Source organism: Mesoplodon mirus (assembly GCF_964341445.2).
Source record: "Mesoplodon mirus genome assembly, chromosome: 7".
Lineage (NCBI taxonomy): Eukaryota > Metazoa > Chordata > Mammalia > Artiodactyla > Ziphiidae > Mesoplodon > Mesoplodon mirus.
The window spans coordinates 100,234,105-100,254,653 of NC_138983.1; the positions used below are offsets into that span (position 1 = coordinate 100,234,105).

At 38.8% G+C, this 20,549-nt stretch overlaps 1 protein-coding gene across 1 annotated transcript in view; it reads left to right on the forward strand.

Moving 5' to 3' along the window:
* Positions 1–9,514: 9,514 nt before the first annotated feature.
* LOC309808908 (uncharacterized protein) overlaps positions 9,515–20,549 on the forward strand; it is a gene marked incomplete at its 5' end in the record, with an annotated part of 114,320 nt that continues 103,285 nt past the window's right edge. Inside the window, 2 exons of the mRNA XM_082629478.1 lie at positions 9,515–9,519; positions 14,419–14,655. Coding sequence (XP_082485604.1) covers positions 9,515–9,519; positions 14,419–14,655 — 242 coding nt within the window. The remainder of the gene's footprint in view (positions 9,520–14,418; positions 14,656–20,549) is intronic.

Genomic DNA, 20,549 nt, shown 5'->3' on the forward strand with positions numbered 1-20,549 from the left:
AGGCTGTAAGATTTGAATCTGCAAATGCCCCAAGGAGAAAAGCTGCACCAAATGTCAAGCTTGCGTCTGTGTTTCCCTTCTCTCCAGAACTTGGCCCACATGTCTTGGTGTCTCTCTAACATTCAGATGCCAGCGAACAGATGTTTTCTTACTTTATCCAGGTTTTCTAAAATTTCTTTAGACATCACCTGATCTTATGTTATTATTGAACTACCATCTCAATTACACCTAGGAAGAAAATTTACAATTTTTAGAGAAAATGGAACCCTGGTACAGTGTTGGTAGGAATGTAAACTGGCACAGCCACTGTGGAAAACAGTATGGAGGGTTCTCAGAAAACTAAAAATAGAACTACCATATGACCTCGAAACTCAACTCCTGGGTATAAATCCGAAAAAAACAAAAACACGTGTTTTCAAAAACATGTATTTGAAAAGATACATGCACCCCAATGTTCAGAGCGTCATTATTTACAATTACCCAGATATGGAAGCAACCTAAGTGTCATCAAGAGATGAATGGCTAGGGGCTTCCCTGGTGGCGCAGTGGTTGAGAGTCTGCCTGCCGATGCAGGGGACACGGGTTCGTGCCCCGGTCCGGGAAGATCCCACATGCCACGGAGCGGCTAGGCCAGTGAGCCATGGCCGCTAAGCCTGCATGTCCGGAGCCTGCGCTCCACAGCGGGAGAGGCCACAACACTGAGAGGCCCACGTACCACAAAAAAAAAAACTGAGTGACAACTTAAATGATATATGAAATATTTTGCTGACTTACAAGAACATGCAGAATTAAATATGACCCAGTTGAAATGTTAATTTTATTTTAATGTGTATGTTGAGGTGGAGTCTTCAAGGTGCCAGAAAACAAGCATTCACCCATCCTGTTTGGAACTGCAGCACACAGACACCTTCAGTTACCAGTTCTGTTCATTCTACAGAATCATCTTGAGAAAACATACTGTTTTTTATGGACCTGGTATATATCTTAATTAGTTTGAAGAATTTCCCAAATACCTGTTAATATACAGTTCTCCAATTCCAATCTTGTCACGTCCTGTACCAGTGACACAGCACATATGAGTTTTATTTCTCTTTCTTTCTCTGGATTGTTCACAACCCAATGAAAGAACGATGGAATGTCATCAAAGAGATCAGGGTTCTTGACTCAGATTTACCATAAAATAATAGTGTCCTCTTGGGAAAATTATAGTTATTCTAGGCCCCTTTCCTTTTCTTTCCTTTGACGGAGCTGCACTAGATGACCCCAAGGAACACTGCACTCTTTGCAGTCGTAGCTTAGATGTTACTGGTTTTTCTGAAACAAATGAGGACAATGACACGTGAAACTGTGCAGCATCTGTGTAACTATGTGTTCTTAGAGTTGCCTCCATTTTACAGGTGATAAGATGGCTGAGCACAGAAGTAGATGTCTTGACCAGAAGTTCCAGAGTAGATGGAACTGAACCTCAAGTTTCCTTCTTTCCTGAAGCTCACTTAGCCAAAACATAGGCTTCTGAATATTAAGCTGTAAAGCATATTATCAGTATGCTTTAAAAGAAGCGGTTCTTCTAGGATTTCCAATTAATAGCAGGAGGTTTTGAAATTCTTCAAAGATCATCTAATTTTGTGAGATTTACAGCTCTATTTTCCTGTCAAGCAAGTTGTATTAGTGCCAGATAATCACGTGAGCTTCCGGATGCTTCTCTGAACCTCTTGAAGTTTTCTTCTTGCTATCTGAAATTCATGCCAGATAAGCCTTTTTCTAGAGCGTACGTACAGACTTGTGTGTTTTTATACAGAAAAGCGATGCAGTGAGTCAGGACGGGGGTTAAGCCCTCATTCTCAGAGTGGTGTTGAGCTCCTGGTGAAATATAATCATCATTTCCTCAGAATCGAAAAGCAGTTATCTCTAGTTTTCAATCCCATTAACTATTTATACATTTATGTATGATACGTGTATTTATTGTACCTACTAGGTGTGTTCTCTTTGGGAAGTACAAAGCTCTTTGAGACATAGGTTGTTCATTTTTTTGTTTTCCCACAAATACTGTGACCTTTTGAGCAGGAAGGTCTATATTTTACTAACATCTAGAACCAGCAGTTAACACGGTGTCTAAGATGTAGTCAATAAATATGAAATACATAAATGAACAGATTTTTAAGGAAGGGCCAGGACATGAACAAATAGAACTTTTTCATTTTCAGTCACAAAGCAACCAGAGACATAAAACTGATACAGACAACAAGTGCTACGGTCATTCAAAGAAGGCGTAGAATAGATAAAACAAGGATCTCCTCTATGGCACAGGGAACTCTACTCAATATTTTGTGATAACTTATAAGGGAAAAGAATGTGAAAAAGGAATCACTGTGCTGTACACCTGAAAGTAACACAACATTGTAAATCAACTATACTTAAATTAAAAAACAAACAAACAGACAACAACAACAAAAAAACCCCGAAAGAGGTCATAGAAGTTTTTATGAGATTCCATAAGAGAAGCCAAATGAGGACGGGAGAGACGGCTTTTGAATCAATTCGGAGGAGAAGTTACAGAGAAACTTGTCTTTGACCTGAACTTGAGTTTCCATTAAAATTGCATCGCAGAGATATTACAGATGAAGGTAATCACATAAACTTACTACACTGAGACTTGCAGAGGTTATGAGTGTTGTTCAAGATCCCAAAGCAAACGCATTGTGGAATCAGAATTTTAAGTGAGGCCTAATGAACTAAAAACAAACAAACAAAAAAACAAACCCTTTCTGTGATACCATGTTGCCTTTGAAGTCGTTCTATTGGTGGGTTGGTAGAAACTGGTTCCAGTGTTTCTTTCAGGAATGACTAGCTCTGTCCCCACCGCGGCCCCCCACCCCCGAGTTGGTCCTCAAAGTTTCCTTTAGAATGGACTTGCTAAAATGCAGACCTGCAAGTATTCATGACGCCTGTGTCCAATCATTTCTCCCGCCATTGCCTACTTCACTTCTGGATTATATGAACAATTCACTGTCTTCATTTATGCTTTTCCCTCCTCCAAGAATTCCTTTCTCCCTATGGGGTACCTGGGCAACCCACTTCATTTTTCAAACCTCAGTTTACATATTATGTCTTTTGTGCAGTCTTCTTTTGAGTGTTGTGATCACACGCTCCTTTTTGCTACCCTTGCACTTCTGCATTCCTGGTTGTTGCACTCGCTACACTGTATTGTGATTGTATTTTTTACATATATCTGTGTTCTCCTGGGCAACATTCCTTGGGGCCAGGGACTACCTTTTTTCATCTATTGATGTTGCCTTAGCGTGTTACTTGTTGCGAAGTAGTTAGTTATAAAAATAAGATTTGATTAAATTGAAAATTGTTATGCACATATTAGTTATTATCATTTACAGATATAACAGGAAAAAATATTAATGTTGGTGCTGAAAGTTCACTTCTAGTAAATGGTGGTGGTACATGACTTCACTTATATTATTTTCCCCACTATTTTATATCTTTCTACCTAATATCTCTTCTTTATTTCCATCTCTTTCTTTATTACTAAACCAAGAAAAACAGGGATGAGGGTAGGGCTAGGCCATACTTGGCTGGAATAGTAAAGAAATTGTGTGGGGTTTTGGTGAGAAAATCCTGAAGCATACAGGTCTGCATCTTACCTTTTTTTTTTTTTTTTTTTTTTTGCGGTACGCGGGCCTCTCACTGTTGTGGCCTCTTCCGTTGTGGAGCACAAGCTCCGGACGTGCAGGCTCAGCGGCCATGGCTCACGGGCCTAGCCGCTACGCGGCATGTGGGATCTTCCCGGACCAGGGCACGAACCCGTGTCCCCTGCATCGGCAGGTGGACTTTCAACCACTGCGCCACCAGGGAAGCCCCTGTTTGAAGTTTTTTGATAAATAAGATTTGATAACACCGTTTTATAGAAACTTAGTTTGGACATTTCTGAACCTCTTTTCTTGTTTCCTTATGGAAGAAAGCTGCTTGTTTAGGGTTAATACTAATTCAATGGGGGTAAGATTTACACAGGACCAACCCTAGCATTCATAGTGTGTGGCACAGGAAACAACTTTGAATGGCCATTTCAAGGAACAATATACTTAAGTGTATACAATGAATAAAATGGATGAACTACACAAATTTATGAGTTGAAAACCATAGAATCATAGAATTTTCTCACTGTAAAGGCTCTTCCTTTTCCAACTGCTTAACTTCAACCTCTGTTAAAGCACTTCAGTAACAGGGAGTTCTTGAGTTTAAAATGCAGTCGGTCCATTTTAGAGTTGAAAGGTTCTACTTGTCAAAATGTTCATCCTTTTATCAACCTAAACCTGTCTACTTGGTCTAAAATCTCCAGTGTGGGACAGTCTAAACCCTTTTTCATAGGACAACTCCTAAAATAGTTTAGAGCGACCACCTACTTCTCTCCTGGTCTTGCTTCATGTCATCCAATCCCAGTTCCTTCAATTACTTCTTCTATAACAATATTTTAGATTGCAGACACTTTACTGAATTCATCACTTTCTTCAGTATAATAGCTCATTTGCTGAATGTGATATTTTGATCCTAAAGGGATTTGTTTACTGTTTTCTGAAAAGAATTAAAACATAAAATGTCCAGTCAACCAATAATTCTTCACCTAACATGATTCATATACACCAATTGATAAGGAAAAGTTAAAAATTCAAATTACTTCATTCTTAAAGAGTGATCATAGTATGTCCTTATTTATAATGTGCAGGAAATATGAATTTTCTTTCTGTGCATCTGTAACAGTGCCCTCTTGCAGGGTACAGAGGATACTCCATTGATGCTGCCTAATGATGTGTATGTGATATCCTGATATTTACTAAGAAGTTAGACATTCAAGAGGATTTTTTGTTCCCAACAGACATACATATATGAATTTTTATTCTCTATGTTTTGTGTGTTTCTAACTTTTATTATTCATCTATTGGCACTTAAGTGCATTCACCAAACTGCATCATAAACATCAAAGCAGATTACTTCACTTTACCTTTTATGAGATTATTATACTTATCAACCAATATCTGAGCCCTTAATATGGGCAAATCATCCTAGCCTGTTAAGCACAGAGGTACAGAGCATGGAGTTGAAAGGGCACACACCAAGATTTGAACAAATTACTTAATCTCTCTAAGTCTTCATTTTTGTATGTGAAAAATGAGAATAATTACAATGATTGAACTTATAAGGTGGATCGTAGAAAACATCTAGGTGCTACATGTAAAGAGCTTGTTTGACTACCTGACAAAAATATCCATTCTTTATTAACATGATGGTGATGATGATGATGATGAAGCTACCAGCAGGTGCCCTTCTTAGGTCGGTAAGAATGGTGAATAAGCCACAAGATCATGTCTGTGAACATTTGCATTCTAAGGCTACACTGCCTTTGCCTTCCCAACTCCGGCTCCACTCCTCATCTGTCTAAACATCTCCCAAGATAGCTCAGGTCTTCTCCTCTATGAAGCTATTCTGAACTCCTCCTCTAGAATGAACTTCAAATACATTGCTTGCACTTCTATTAATTTATATCAAGTACAAACTTCTGCAGTGGAATTGATTACACTTTATTGCAATTTTTGGCTCTATATCAACTTGCAACTCTTTTGAGGAAAGAAACTGGGTCTTATTCCTAGAAACGAAAACAGTGACAAGCAAATAAGTCATAAATGTCTAAATCAGCACATTGAAGTTACTTTTTCTAGAATGTTAGGGAAAACACTTAAGGGAAAGTCAGATTCATTGTTGTTCCCACAGTCCTAAGAATGGACTTTCTCATAACTTGTATAATTCTATATGTAGCAAGTGAAGATTAATCAATGGCAGGTTTTCCTTCATTTATATTTATATAATCTTAAACTAATTGAAGAAAAGCCATCTCATCCTTCTGAGTTAAGTTACAAACATTAAGCATTTTAATATTTAAATAAGAGTGAGACTAGCTTTCTTCACAATTCTGTGTTCTCATATTTTTAAAGGATGTCAAAATTTAAACTTTTTTGTCTATCATCTTCTTCCAGATTCACTTAAAGTGTGGTTCTTAACATAATCCCAAGTTCTGAAACTAATTGAAGGTTAAACATCTAGTGATTTCAACCTCTTTTGGTCAGCCTCAACATTTCCTTCAAAAATAATTCCCATTGACCACAATATCTATACTTTCAGTCTATTTTTCCCTATAAAAACAAGAAAAAGTTCACGGTGACAGTTCCAGATTCATCCATGAGGGGGCAAACATGTCTCATACACACAATGAAGGGAAAACTAGTTACACTGGGGAAAAAATGGACATGGTATCAATAGCAAGATTTGGCCCATATTAGAAAGAAAACAGTGATCCATATCTGTTTGAAGATAAGATGTTTGTTTAATTGTTACATTTTACTCCTATTTTCAATGCCAGAGGAAGAACACCTGAAGGATGGTGCTCGGTGTAATAGTCAAACAAATGTCTCTTTAGAGAAAAGAAAAGCACTTGAAAACATTGCAAGTTCTGTTAAACTTATTTCTAGTCTAACAACTTTAAAATTAAAAGTAGTCTTGTAAAATGCATTTCTGAAAGACTTTATCAAAAATGCATACCTCCCCTCAGATAATGTCACTGAATTAAGGATCAAGAAATGAGAGACAGGAATTCAGCTGAAAGAAACATGGAGAATTCCTGTGTAACAGAGTGAAATGTGGAGGTTCTAGCTGTGTTTGCCCTTACCATACCATTATCAGTCAAGATTTTCAGTTTTGTGTTCCAACCTGCAGTTAAAATCAAGTGTAGCGCTCAAGGCGTAATTCCTCAGTTCTCTGCTTACCCTGATTAGAGCCCATGGTCTGTCATTAGAATCACTCTTTTGCAGAGACACTGTGAAGTCCCTTGGCCCTCACTCTTAGTCATATTGGCAGTGCAAAATGCCAGCCCTAGTGAAATTGAACTTATGCCAATTCAGCGTCTGGGCCAAACAACTAAACATGGCTGGAGAAAAAAATGAGCAACCTTTCTAAGTTGCCTCATTTAAATTCATAATCATTTTACCCCATGTGAACTCTTAGTACTTACTAGAAAACTGATTGCTGAATCAATTCTCTTTTCTTCTGTCCTAGAGAACAATTTCATAACTCCTCTTTCTTTACGTCTATAACATGTCTTCCTCTAAATTCTCAGCTGCTTCCTAATTCACTGAGAATACAGGAGGGATCAAAATAGAATATCCGTGAACTCCAAACACCAAGTCTACCATCCTACCTGGATCTATCTGAAACCACGTGTGCTGCCTTCCTTCTTCCTTTGGCAGAAGAAATGTTTGTCCTCTGTTCTAAGGCCGAACCCTCTACTCTGCACTGGATACCTCCCTTCTGGCCGAATCAGGGATTTCTCTTCTACTGTGTCTCCTCTTCCCTGTATCTTCCATTATTTGCTCTCTACCAGATGCTTTCATTAGCATGCAAAGGTCTAATACCTCTCCTCTTAAAGGGAAAAAGTCTTCCTCTCTTCCCATGTCCAATTCTAACCATTGCCCCATTGCTCTGCTCCTCTTTAGAGCAAAACGACTCAAACAACACAGCTCTACTTAACGTTTCATTTCCTTATCTCCCACTTACCTATTTTTGTCCTCTCCACTACACAGAAACTACTCTTCTTAAGGTTATTAGTGATATCTATTATATGTTGCCAAGTCCTAGATTAAGTGATCAGTTCTCATCTTAATCTACCAGTAGGATTAATAATAACTCCCTCTTCCTTCTAACACCTACCACTTGGCTCATGAGACAGTTCGTCTTATCTCCCTGCTCACTTCTTATATCCTTTGCCGAATCCTCTAGAGGATGGAGTGTCTCCTGGCTCAGTCCTTCAACATCATGTATTCTCTGCCTATGCCTACTTATAAAGTGATTTCATCTGTAAATCTAGAGACTTTAAATACCATGATGATTTACCAATTTTCATCTACAGCCATGATAATCTCTTGCTGCTGAAATTCAGACTAGTATATCCAGTTGTCTACTTCACATGTCCACACATGCCATCACAAATTTAGTATGTCCAAAAACAAATTCTTAATCCTCTAAAGTTCTCTCTTGACCATCGCCTAAAAGACCCTAAGTGATTTTTCGCTAACCTAGCTTTCTAACCTTATCTTCTAACAATTTCCCCTTTGATCATTTCACTACAAACCAACTAACCTCCTAGTCTTTGGAACACATAAAGTATAAGCCCACCCACCTGCATACACCAAGCCTCTCTTTCAGTGTATTCATACGGTTTGCTCCCATACTTCTTTCAAATCTCTGCTCAAATGTTCCCTGACCACCCTATATACTTGCCCTAAACCTTGCATCATTACGCTGCTCCTTCATGGTCCTTCCACTAACATGCTATATTTATGTATTTATGGTGGTCTCCTTCCACTGGAACATAAGATCCATAAAGAAGAGATTTATTTGTTCACTCCTAGAGCCTACTGCTCTAGTGCCTAGAACAGCGGCACATATTAGACACTCCATCAATATCTGCTGAATGGATGAACATCCACTTGCCTGATGACCAAACACAGTTCATTGAAACTTACTTTTTAATCAAATTTCAATTTCCTCTTCTTATAAGCTTAAATTTGATTTGAAAAGTTGAATATTCATTTTTATTAAAAAATGAATAATTATAGAGACATAATTCTTTATAAATACTATTTAATAATCTCTTCATTACAATGCAAAAGTTTTATTCAAAGTATACCTTTCTCCAGAAGGGATTTTTTGGTTTTCTTAGATTCTTTAAAAACTTAAGGTTAAAAAATCTAAAGAGCAATGCCTAAGTACATTGTTTTATTTCATGACTTCTACATGATGATTTATTTTTAAAAGGGTTTATTTGAGAATTACTTACACCACACTATTGAATGTATCATATGCCATTTACCAAGCATCTCACTTAAGTACACATACATTTCTCAATTAAATCTAGGCTTCCAATTATAGAATACTACCTGTATTCTATAGGTCTGGTATTATATGTGAACTCCTTACCAGTAAAAACAAGGTGAATTCTTAGCGATGTCTAAAGAAACAGTTACTGTTCTGTTTGTAGTCATTTCCCTTCTTCCATTTTCCTATTTCTGTTACAGATATTCAATATGAAATATCAATCTTCATATGAATGATCATTTTCTTGTACTCTTGTATCCGTGCTTTCATATTAATGCAGGAAATTTTTAGTCCAGCTATAATTACTTGAACGCAATTCTATTTCTATTACTATAGCTTTGCCATCCCTAGACTACATTTGTGCATATTTTACATGATATAATTTCTGGCCTCATTGAAAGGGTAGATGATTATCATAAAATTTTAAGATTTCTGTAGAGTATGATTAATCAACCTAAGCTGAGCAGCTACCACACACACACACACACACACACACACACACACACAAAGGTACTATTATTATAGAAATTCTCCTCCTACCCTTTCTCATAAGTCAAAATTATGTAAAACAATATTGATTGTCATGCGGTGAGTGCCCAATTCTTTCCTAGTAAACTAAATTCCCAGCTTTAGGCAGATCCCTATGTAGTGAAGAGGGCAGGAGACCTGGCAGTCAGTGGATGACAGATGCCTGGGCCAAATCACCCTGACAACTCCTCTCCATAATAAATCTGAGAAGCTAATCTCTGCTAAATTGTTAATGGCTGCTAATCAGATACTGGATACATGGTTACCCCTCTTGATAGTATATTTGCATTTAAATGAGTCCTTTCTGGAAGGACTCCTTAAACCAAAGGAGTGGTTCTAATGCTGACAGCTTCAGGCACCCAGGGCCTCTGGCTCAGGTTTTCATGTTGTCCTTTGCGGAGACGCATGATATCATGAGGCCATTTGATCTGTAATTCCAGAATATCAGAAAGGAATTACTGCAGACCTCAAAGTCATGATCCGAAGATTGTTTTTTCAAAAAGCGTTCTTCAATGAAAAGTCATAGATTAAAAAACTGATCTATTTCACCTCACCCTAGCCACTATTCATTAAATTAAATTATCTGGCATACTGGTGTATGTCAAGTTCCAAGCAGATAGATTCAAACCGTACATGTTGACGTAAGACATTTCTCATTTCATTTTTTTTCTTTCTCTTTCCCCTATGTCTCTCGCCATGGTATAGCATCTGAAGCAGTTAATTCCTGCCATTTAATATCTTTAATTTTTGTTTTATCCCAAGCACCATCAACATTGATTGTCTTCTATGAGTAAAAAGCACCTGGCAAGAGTACTTTCATGGATGAAGGAGCCTGAATTATCATGAGAAACTATCTATACCTCCAGTGAGTCTGGCTTCACAGAGTGAAAACTATACAAGGAAGGACAATCCAATATGTTATGTAACTGTCCCAAATCGCCACACTTAATTCCCACTGCCTCAAACAAATTGAAAGAAAAGATTAAACATCTACTTTCACTCTTAAGGACAAGCCTATGTAATAGCCACTGTTCTTCTTATTTCAAAAATGAGACAAAGTCAGGCTGTGAATGGAAGGATCCAATCCCCAGTCTGTTCAACTACAAAACCCCTGACCTTCAGGGTCATCCTTGTCTTCTTCTCAACCTCTGTCAACCTTATATGGACCTTTACCTCCAACACTGATACCTAGCAAATCCTTCCACTACATTATAAATTATTAACCATAAGGTTTAGCATGTTCTCTCTTCCAAGGTATTTAGAACTTTAAAGGAGAAAGAAGCCTGCCCAAGTGGACAAAGCTAACACTTATCACGCATGAGCTCCCAACATTTGCACCAGACAATTTCACATCATCTCCTTATAAACTGACAATAATCTTTGTGAGGTTGAGATCCTCACCTTCTTTTTACTGTGGATCCTTTGACAATATGGAGTAGCCCATTTAAATAGTCTTAAGATAACACTTTTAAATTCATAAAATATAATACATAGAATCTCAAAAGAAACTAGTTACTATGTTTTAAATGCAGTCATTAGAATATTTTAAAAACCAAATTTGTGATATAGAAACGAATGGGTATTTAAACTCATTAAATAGCAAGATATAACAGAGACTCTACTAACTACTATACTTAAAAATAGTGATGTTGGGGTGATGGGTTAACAATTCTGATACATGTGTACTGAAATTGAACAATTAAATAAATAGATGGTGGATGGTGGTAGCCACATTTCTCAATATTAAAGTATGAATTTACAGATAAACGAGGAGAAAGCTAAACTAATCTCAGCATTAATGGATTATAGTTGCAGACATCAGTATACACTCAGCTCAATATAGATATAGATAGTTATATATAGAAATGTTTACTGATATGTGTATATACATGGGTTACTATACATATCTATTTCTTTGTTCTCTCCGTTAAGAGAGCCTAATCAAATAATACCCCATTAGCAACAGCACATCTAGAGCCCAGCTCTTGGTTTCTGTTACTACTCTCCAATAGAAGGAGTCAGGGCTCCTCAGAGAAATGACTGATTCTAGGACTGGGGCAGGAAATACACAAAATGAGCCTGGAGCACCTTGTGGTACCAGAAAGTCAGGAAGTGTTAAACACACACACAAACATGCATGCTAAACACATATACACACAGATACACAGACACACACAAACTCACACACCCCAAGGGGAGTATGTCAAAGGAGCACAGGCGCCAAAAGCAAAAGCTCCCAATGGCCAGAGCTGGAACAATTCAAACAACAAAATAAAGTAGTATTGGATTATAACCCAAAGGATAAAATAGATATCCACGAGTCTATACTGATATAAATAAATATCAATAATTGAATAAATTAATATTTGGGGGGAAATAGACAACTCTGTGTGGAAGAATTCCAAATACTTTATGTACGAACTCTGTCCTCAAGGAGGTGGATCATAACTCTCCACTCTTTGGGTTTGTGCTTCACATAGTGACTTCCTTCCAACAAGTGTAGTGTGGAAGGGGTGGAGGAGTGACTTTCCAGTGGAGAAATCTGAGACACGACCTCAGCCAGGTTATCAAGGTCAACATCAACAGTCAAATCACGTGGATAGCATGGACCCTTGATAAGATGTTATAAAAAAGGCACTTTATCTGGTTGTCCTCCCAATAAACCATAATCCCAGCCTTACCATGAGAAAAGCATTGGACAGTTTACATTAGTGAGGTATGCTACAAAACACTTGATCACTGCTCCTCAAACCCGTCAAGGTTGGGGCTTCCCTGGTGGCGCACTGGTTGAGAGTCCACCTGCCAATGCAGGGGACACGGGTTCAAGCACTGGCCTGGGAAGATCCCACATGCCAGGGAGCAACTAAACCCATGAGCCACAACTACTGAGCCCATGTGCTGCAACTACGGAGGCCCAGGCGCCTACAGCCCGTGCTCCACAACGAGAGAGGCCACTTCAATCAGAGGCCGGCGCACTGCAACAAAGAGTAACCCCCGCTCTCTGCAACTAGAGAAAGCCCGCGCGCAGCAACGAACACCCAACACAGCCATAAATAAATAAATAAATAAATAAATAAAAAGTGTCAAGGTTATCAAAAACAAGAAAAGCCTGAGAAACTACCACAGCCCAGAGGAGCCTAAGAGGGCTTGATAACTAAATGTAATGTGGTGTCCTGGATGGAAGCCTGAAATGGAATTAAGGACACTAGGCAAAAGCCAAGGAAATCTGAATAAAGTACAGACTCTGGTTAATATTATTTTATTAATATTGGCTCATTAATTGTAAAAAAGGTACCACACTAGTGTACGGTGTCAATAATAGAGGAAATTGGGAATGAGATATATAAGAACTCTGTATTATCCCCTTAATTTTTCTGTATATCTAAAACCATTCTAAAATAGATATAGTCTATTAGATAAAACAAAAAAGGTAATGATGATTTGATTGTGACATCAGAGTAGTGATACTTTGAGATATCTATAAAACTGCCTTAGGAAATTGTCTGTGATATCTGCTGGGGATATAGGCACAGGTACTCCTAATATTATTGTGGTTTATTGTCTGCATCTAGATTTAAAGGACATGCTAAATACTAAATTGCAGTTAGAGGTTAGTGAAATTAAAGATGTAATATTCCCATCCAGATTCCACATACACTTTGATACATATTAAGAATCCCCTGCTCTTTGGTGAGGTCTAATTTTATGAAAGTGAAACACAGAGAGATGAATTAGGTTGTTCCAGCTTTTAAAAAGCCCGCATTCTAGGGTCAAGAATTCTTGTTGAGCCTTGTTGAAACTGTTTGCTACACTACCTCCTAATTTTGGAACTGCTAAACAGAGAGTTGGGAAGCCTTCCTAGAGTAAAAGTACTGCCTTGGCCTTGTGCAATTATACTGTTTAGGTTGCTGGACAAATCCAAGGATAAAACTGGCCTGGACCTAGTGATGGGCAATTCCAAAAGCAAGCTGAATGTGAGAAGTTCACTCAGAGAACCCTAGTGTCAAAGAGCCTCTCTACTTGGGAATGGCTCAACACTGGGAAAATAAACCCTGGTTCAGCTGTAAAGAGAGCACATCCTTGGCCTTTTTTCCCCCTTAAATCCGGAAACTGATGATCTGGTCAGCTTAGGAGAGGGAGGGAGGGAAGGAGGGAGGGAGGAAGATGAGAGAGAGAGAGAAACCTGTTAATAGCTGGTGCCAATTTAAAGAGAGAAGGAAAGGGCTTATTATATACGTATATGCTAATATGATTCTTAAAGCCAATTCTGATCAATCCTTCGGGAAAGAAAGAGATGCAGCCATCTGTTAATGTGGCTTCAGCTTCTTTGTTTTCAGATATTACAGCTGTCACCAGACCAGCCATTCCACTTGGGGCGAGGCCAGGGGGTTAGAGGGGGAACATCTGTCCACTAAGGACACCACTAAACAGCAACAAAATCTTGGGGCGACCCCTCTCTCTTTCCTCGAGTGCTTTCGCTAGCCGGTCCTACTTCCCCACTCCTTTGGGAGTTTCCTGTTCCATTACGTAAGCAAGAGGGCGAGAGGTCCCAGCTTTCCTAATTGTGAGTGGTTTGGCTGGGTGTGTACGTGCGAGTAACTGTGTGTGTGTGTGTGGGGGGGGAAGTGGAGCTCGCTACAAGGGGCTTAGAAAAACTAGTCGCCAATTTAAAATATTTTCGGAGTGTTTGAATATCTTAAGAGCTAATCCCACTCTCAAATTCAGCGAAATGAACAATACAGATAAGGAAGATGAGGGTGGAAAACCCACACAGCGGAATGGAGCCGTCCATGCCGCGGGAGTGACAGGGGAGCGCTCAGAGGAAAGGCGCTCTGCAGGGAAAGTCACTCTGGCTCTTCTCTCTCGGTCCACCAGCCGGCGACGCTTCTTCTGTAAAAGCATTCCTAGAAAATAACCCTACAACTGGGAAGGGTAGCGATCGTTGAGCGCAGTTTCCAGGAGCCGGTGCCGGGAGAGGCCCCTCTCCCCCCCGCGGCTGGCGCGGAATGTGGTGATCCGGCCAGGGGCGGGGGATGACTTCCGGCGGCCGGAGCTCAGCGCCGGGAGCAGGTGCTGCAGCTGGCAGGTGGGGTGGGGGCCGGCCGAGCTGACCACACACAGACGCGGCGCGGCGGCACTGCGGCCCCGGGGCAGCCGGCGCCGGGGACATGCGCTGATTCGATCCCTCCGGAGAAGGTAAGCAGCCCGGCTATTATTAGCCTCGGCCACACTGCGCGGTGCTTTCTGCTTGGTTAGTAATGGGGTTTGTAATACAGAGGGAAGAAGGGGAATATCCCTGCGGCCTTCTGCAATGGGAAAAGGAGCAACAACTGAAATTGAAATGTTAATCAGCCAAGTGCTTGAGATTATTGGAGGAGCGGTGTTACTGGGCAAACAAAGAAGGCGGTCAGCCTCTGTAATCTTAAGATAATCAACCATTGCTGTGCTACACTCGCTTAGATATTGAAGAGGATTCCGAATGTAAAATAATTTGAGTTGCACTTTTACGTTGCTACCTTCAACCTTCGCTTGGTTAATTTGTGGTTTGCGAGCAGCAGGTTCTTGTCAGCAGCCTGGAGAAGTAATCGGAAATCTTCCTTCTCCTTTTGCGTTCCTCAGCCTCCTCCCTTTCCAGTTATCAGAATGGGTCTGCACATTTCAACGTCAAACATCCACTTCAATACTGAACCTTTAGAAAGAATCTCAAATTAGAGGAGAAATTTACCTCCTGGAGTTCAGCTTGGGTTGAGCAGCACTTGTCCCCACTTCTCCCTTCATTTACCATCTTCTCTTGTCAATCATTTCATTGATTCCCCGCCCCCCCCCCCCCCGCCGGGGATGCTGTGCTCATTAACAAACCAGCTCTTGTCAGCTCCTGTCCACCACCTGTGTTCCGTGACTGATTTTTCAAGGACCCAGAAAGGGCATTGCCTTATACCACGTTTGGACTGTTATCTGTGTCCTTCCCCAAAATGCATGGCATGAAAAATCCTTTAAGCCCAGTACCAATATGGTTTCCGATAACTCCCTTCATTGTAGTCACTGCAGCTACCAGATGGGTTTCAAGGACAGCAGAATCTATTGGGGTGTGAGAAAGAGGGCTCTACCTACATATTTTGTGCATAAGAATAGGTGGAAGTAGAAATGCAAATGTCAGTCTATCCCGTTTTTCTTGAAGGTTTTTTAGTCCAGCTAGGTTGTGAGACAGCTAGCTGGGTAGGGTATGGGGCAAGTCCTCCTGCAAAAGCAAGCAGCGTGTTTGTCCTAGGATTCCCCCAATAACCTCAAAAGAGTTTCCAGAGAGACTTTTCCCCCAGGCAGTCAGAAAGCCAGGGGAGGTGGCCAAGGTAAACCTCAGGTTATTTGGGCATCCTCAAGTTAGTCTCCCCTTTTAGGGGTTCTGACCTAGGATTTCCCCACAAACGCTTTGCTCCTGAGCTCAAGTGCCCATTCTTGTTGCTCACCTAGGGATGTACAATTGAATGATATTCTGTGAAATGGTGAAGATTGCTATGGTGGGGATTGCAAATGTGCCACTTCACCAACAGAGAACAGTTGTAATAAGCCAGACTGTGTGGTGTCTGTGTGCCAATATTCCATTTAAAAAGAGGCTTGTTATCTTTAAATCTGAAATTAAAGAGACGGTTTGACTCAAAAGGCCATGGATTTTATTTTAACAAATTAAAATAGGAGATCAATAAAAAAGAGGGCCAGGGTTTATAGCTAGCCTTCTTACTTTTTTTTTTTTTTTTTTTTTGCGGTATGCGGGCCTCTCACTGTTGTGGCCTCTCCCGTTGCGGAGCACAGGCTCCGGACGCGCAGGCTCAGCGGCCATGGCACACGGGCCCAGGCGCTCCGCGGCATGTGGGATCTTCCCGGACCGGGGCACGAACCCGTGTCCCCTGCATCGGCAGGCGGACTCTCAGCCACTGCGCCACCAGGGAAGCCCCTTACCTTCTTTTTTAAATATTGCTTTAGAACAAGATACTGGTTCTGAAAAATCATGTTACTTCTATTATATATCGTTATTGTTTTTCTGATTACAAATTCTCTATTTATAAATACACTTTGGAAAGACTTGAGTTGGTTTCTTTGTCTCTATCTTCAGTATATGAGGCAGAAGGAGTGGAGGCGGGTGGGCAAATCCCACTCCAAATGGCCCACTCAGAGAGAACTGTTCCCCGGACCATGCAAAGCTCTGGACCGAAATTGTTTTGGCTGGTTGTTATTATTATCTTTAAATTTGGTTTGGGTTTGAAAGATTAAATTTTCAATATCCTAAAATTTTGACTCAGGCACACCAAGTAGAAGAGAGAACAAAGAACAAGAATAGCAAAACTATTTTCCACCTTTCTTACCTAATTGTAAAATATTTAATTATATGAATAATTATTCTGAATAATAAGTGAAAAACATATTAAAATAATAATTCATTTTTAAGAAAGTAGCCCAAGGTTTATGAAATACAGGTTAGTGCAATTGATCTTAAGTACAGTAAAAATTTCTGTAATTTTAAAAGGTGTTTTTATGTTGAGTATTAGTACATGAAAATATGCTAATGATGGTTAGAAATTGAAATGTCTGTTACTTGGTTTCTGAAGAAACTGAATTCTTTGGCAAGAAATGGGTCAGGATTAGGGGACTGGAGCCGCCAGAGCCGGCATCATACCTGCCAGTGATTTTATAGGTGAGATGAATGCATTAAGTTATGGATTAGGGTTGGAGAAGCCTTCTGGGGAAGAAAGAAAACAAGATAGAAAATAGAATTTGTTATTTTAGTGCAACTAAGATAATTAAATTTAAGTTATTTCTGAGTTTGGACTTTGTTATATTTCAACAATTTCTGAGGAAAGTTTCTAAATTCAAAGCCCTAGGTAGAAATAGTTGTATGATTTCCTATCCGAAACTGATTTATGACTCTATTTCCTTTGTTAAAAACGTTTCCCAGAGAAAGGCAAAATTAATTGCCCGGTGTTAAGGAGGAGGAGTAATACCAAATAGAAGGATGTACGCTATTAGTTGCTAAATGCACTGTGGGAACTTTTTTGTAGATTTGACAAGATAGAATTGAAATCAATCTGTTGCTTTCCAATCACGTAAAAAAAAACATTTAGTCTGGTGGGTGGTCAGTGTTATCAGTAATTTAAGACTTGAGTACCGATTTAGGATTCAAAGTTGCCTCTCCTTACAAAAGGCATTTTCTGGTGCTGCATTACTGCCATTAGCTACAATTGAAAGAGACTTATCCTGAGATTTTGAAAAACAGAAAAAGAAATAGTAGGATTAATAAGGCTTTGCCTCCACTGAGAATGGGTAGAAAAAGTGCTATTTTGAAAGTTATCAATGGCCTCTTAATTGCCAGATTTCTGCGCTGTTTCAACCTGCTCTTTATGTCTTTATTTTTAAGTTCTCTTCTAAGTTCTTTTTTAAAAATTTTACTGCTTAGTGTTTTATTCACTAAAATAGCATTTTTAATGGAAGTAGAGTTGATGTGTAATATTATATAAGTTACAGGTGTAAAATATAGTGACTCACAATGTTTAAAGGTTATACTCCATTTATAGTTATTATAAAATATTGGCTATATTTTCTGTGCTATGCAATATATCCTTATAGCTCATTTTATAATAATAGTTTGTACCTCCTAATCTCCTATCCCTATATTGTTCTTTTTTTTAAATTAAATACTTGTGTTCAAAAGTATTATTAATAAGTAATATATAAAGAGATATCTCTTTATCTAGTTTCTCAGTAATCCCCTTAAATTACCTCATGACCAGCCTAGAACAAGTGCTGTTTATTTCTAGTTTGTGCCTCATGATATCACGACTATATGTCTTCATTTGTTCCTTTCACTCACCCTGCTACACGTTGAAACCTTGCTCACAGCATACACTGCCTCTTCCATGAACCCTTCCCCATACCCACCTTCCTTCTCATTTCAGATGTGTTTCTCCCTTGTCTAAATTCCTATGGCACTTTCTATTTTGGTCTATCCTTTAGTTTGAACATGATTTGCTGTTGTAAAATAACCCTAGAGAGCAGAGTCTTTGACTAACAACTTTTTATTACCTGCAACTCATAATACAGTGCCTAGCTATGTATATGCAAAGTAGGTGTTCAGCAGTTTGATGTTAGTGAAGAAATTAGCTATTATTTTCCAGGGGTGTATATCCACCTACTCTGATATCCAAGTTAGGCTCTAAATAATGTGTGCAAGTACGTTTTAGTTTAAAATCCCTATATAATAATATAGTGAAAGTACATTCAAACAGTTATATTCAACAAAAGTTATTGTGAGCTTACATGCCCTTAAGTGGATATTGGCTCATCCGTATCAAAAAGCATAGTAAGCATTACAAAAGAAAACTTCAAAGAAGACATTGTACCAGCTTTCAGTATGCTTTCATTCTACTGAAAACAAGTAAGCAGGGGAAGATGTCTTGCATAAGTAAGTACTAGTCTTAAAGCGCTCTGCTAGGTACTTTCATCTATGGTGTATAATTTCATCCTGCTACTATATGCTAATTTTACGCTGAGACTCAGAGATCTTACCTAAATGGCAGAGATTCTTTCCACATTCACATGCTGTTCTTTGAAGTGTTAACGAGTGAAGGAAAACTATAAAACATAATCAGAGTAGTTTAAAATGGTTTTGTGATCAGGCTTTCCAGTGCTTTTTAAACTTTTGGGTCTTAACATCCCCTTTAATAATTCAATAAAGGCTATGCATCCACTCCCCAAGTACATACACAACACACATACACAGAATTTTGCCTGTAATTGCAGGTGTTTGCGGACCTAATAAAGCCCTCCTTTGCAAATGCTTTAAGGACATCTACGCTGGGCTCAGTTTTTCTTTTTGCTTGTTCTATGCTTAACATTTATTTTTGTACCTATTAAAATTAAACAAATTATTATCTGTTATAGTTGAGGTATAAACCTAAGCAGCTTCGTACTTTACAACTTTTCTTTTTGCATTTTTGTATTCTGTCCTTCTCTCTCACACAAACACACACATTTATATAAATGAGATCAAATAATACTTTTCTGTGAAGAGAATGCTTAGAATTTATTCTTAACGATTTTTCTATATATCACACGTCAGTGTTAGCTATAGTCATCATGTTGTACATTATGTCCATAGTATGTATTTATCTTACAATTGGAAGCTTGTACCTTTGACCATCTTCCTCCAATTTCCCCTCCCCTGACCCTCTGTCTCCTGTAACCACAGGTCTGATCTCTTTTTCTATGATTGTTTTCTTTTTTTTTAGGTTCCACACATAAGTGAGATCATATAGTGTTTGCCTTTCTTCTCTGACTTATTTAACTTAGCATAAAGCCTTCAAGGTCCATTTCTGTTGTCTCAAATGGTAGCATTTCTTTGTTTTCTTACAGATGAATAATATTTCAGTGTGTGTGTGTGTGTGTATACCTATAATATGTATATACCTATAAATATATAAAACAACCTCTTTACCCACTTGTCCATCAATGGGCACTTAGATTGTTTCCATGTCTTGGCTATTATAAATAATGCTGCTATGAACATGGGGGTGCAGATATCTTTTTGAGTTAGTGTTTTCATTTTCTTTGGATATATTCCTAGAAGTGGAGTTGCTAGATATATGTAGTTCTAGTGTTAATTTTTGAGGCTCCTCCATACTGTTTTCCATACTGGCTTTCCCAATCTACAATCCCACCAACAGCACAAGGGTTCCCTTTTCTCCACATCCTCACGAGCATTTGTTATCTCTTGACATTTTTGAGGATGACCGTTCTAACAGGTGTGAAGTAATATCTCAATGTGGTTTTAATGTGCATTTCCCTAATGACTAGTGGTATTGAGCATCTTTTCACGTACCTGTTGGCTTTTCGTGTGTCTTCTTTGGAGGAATGTCTATTCGGGTCCTTTGCTCATTTTTTTAATTGGGTAATTTTTTTTTTTTTGCTATTGATTTGTATGAATTTTTAATTTATTTTGGATATTAACCATTATCAGATATATGGTTTACAAATATGTTTTTCCCATTCTATAGGTTGTCTTTTCAATCAGTTTGTTGATTTGTTTTTGTTTTTGTTTGCTG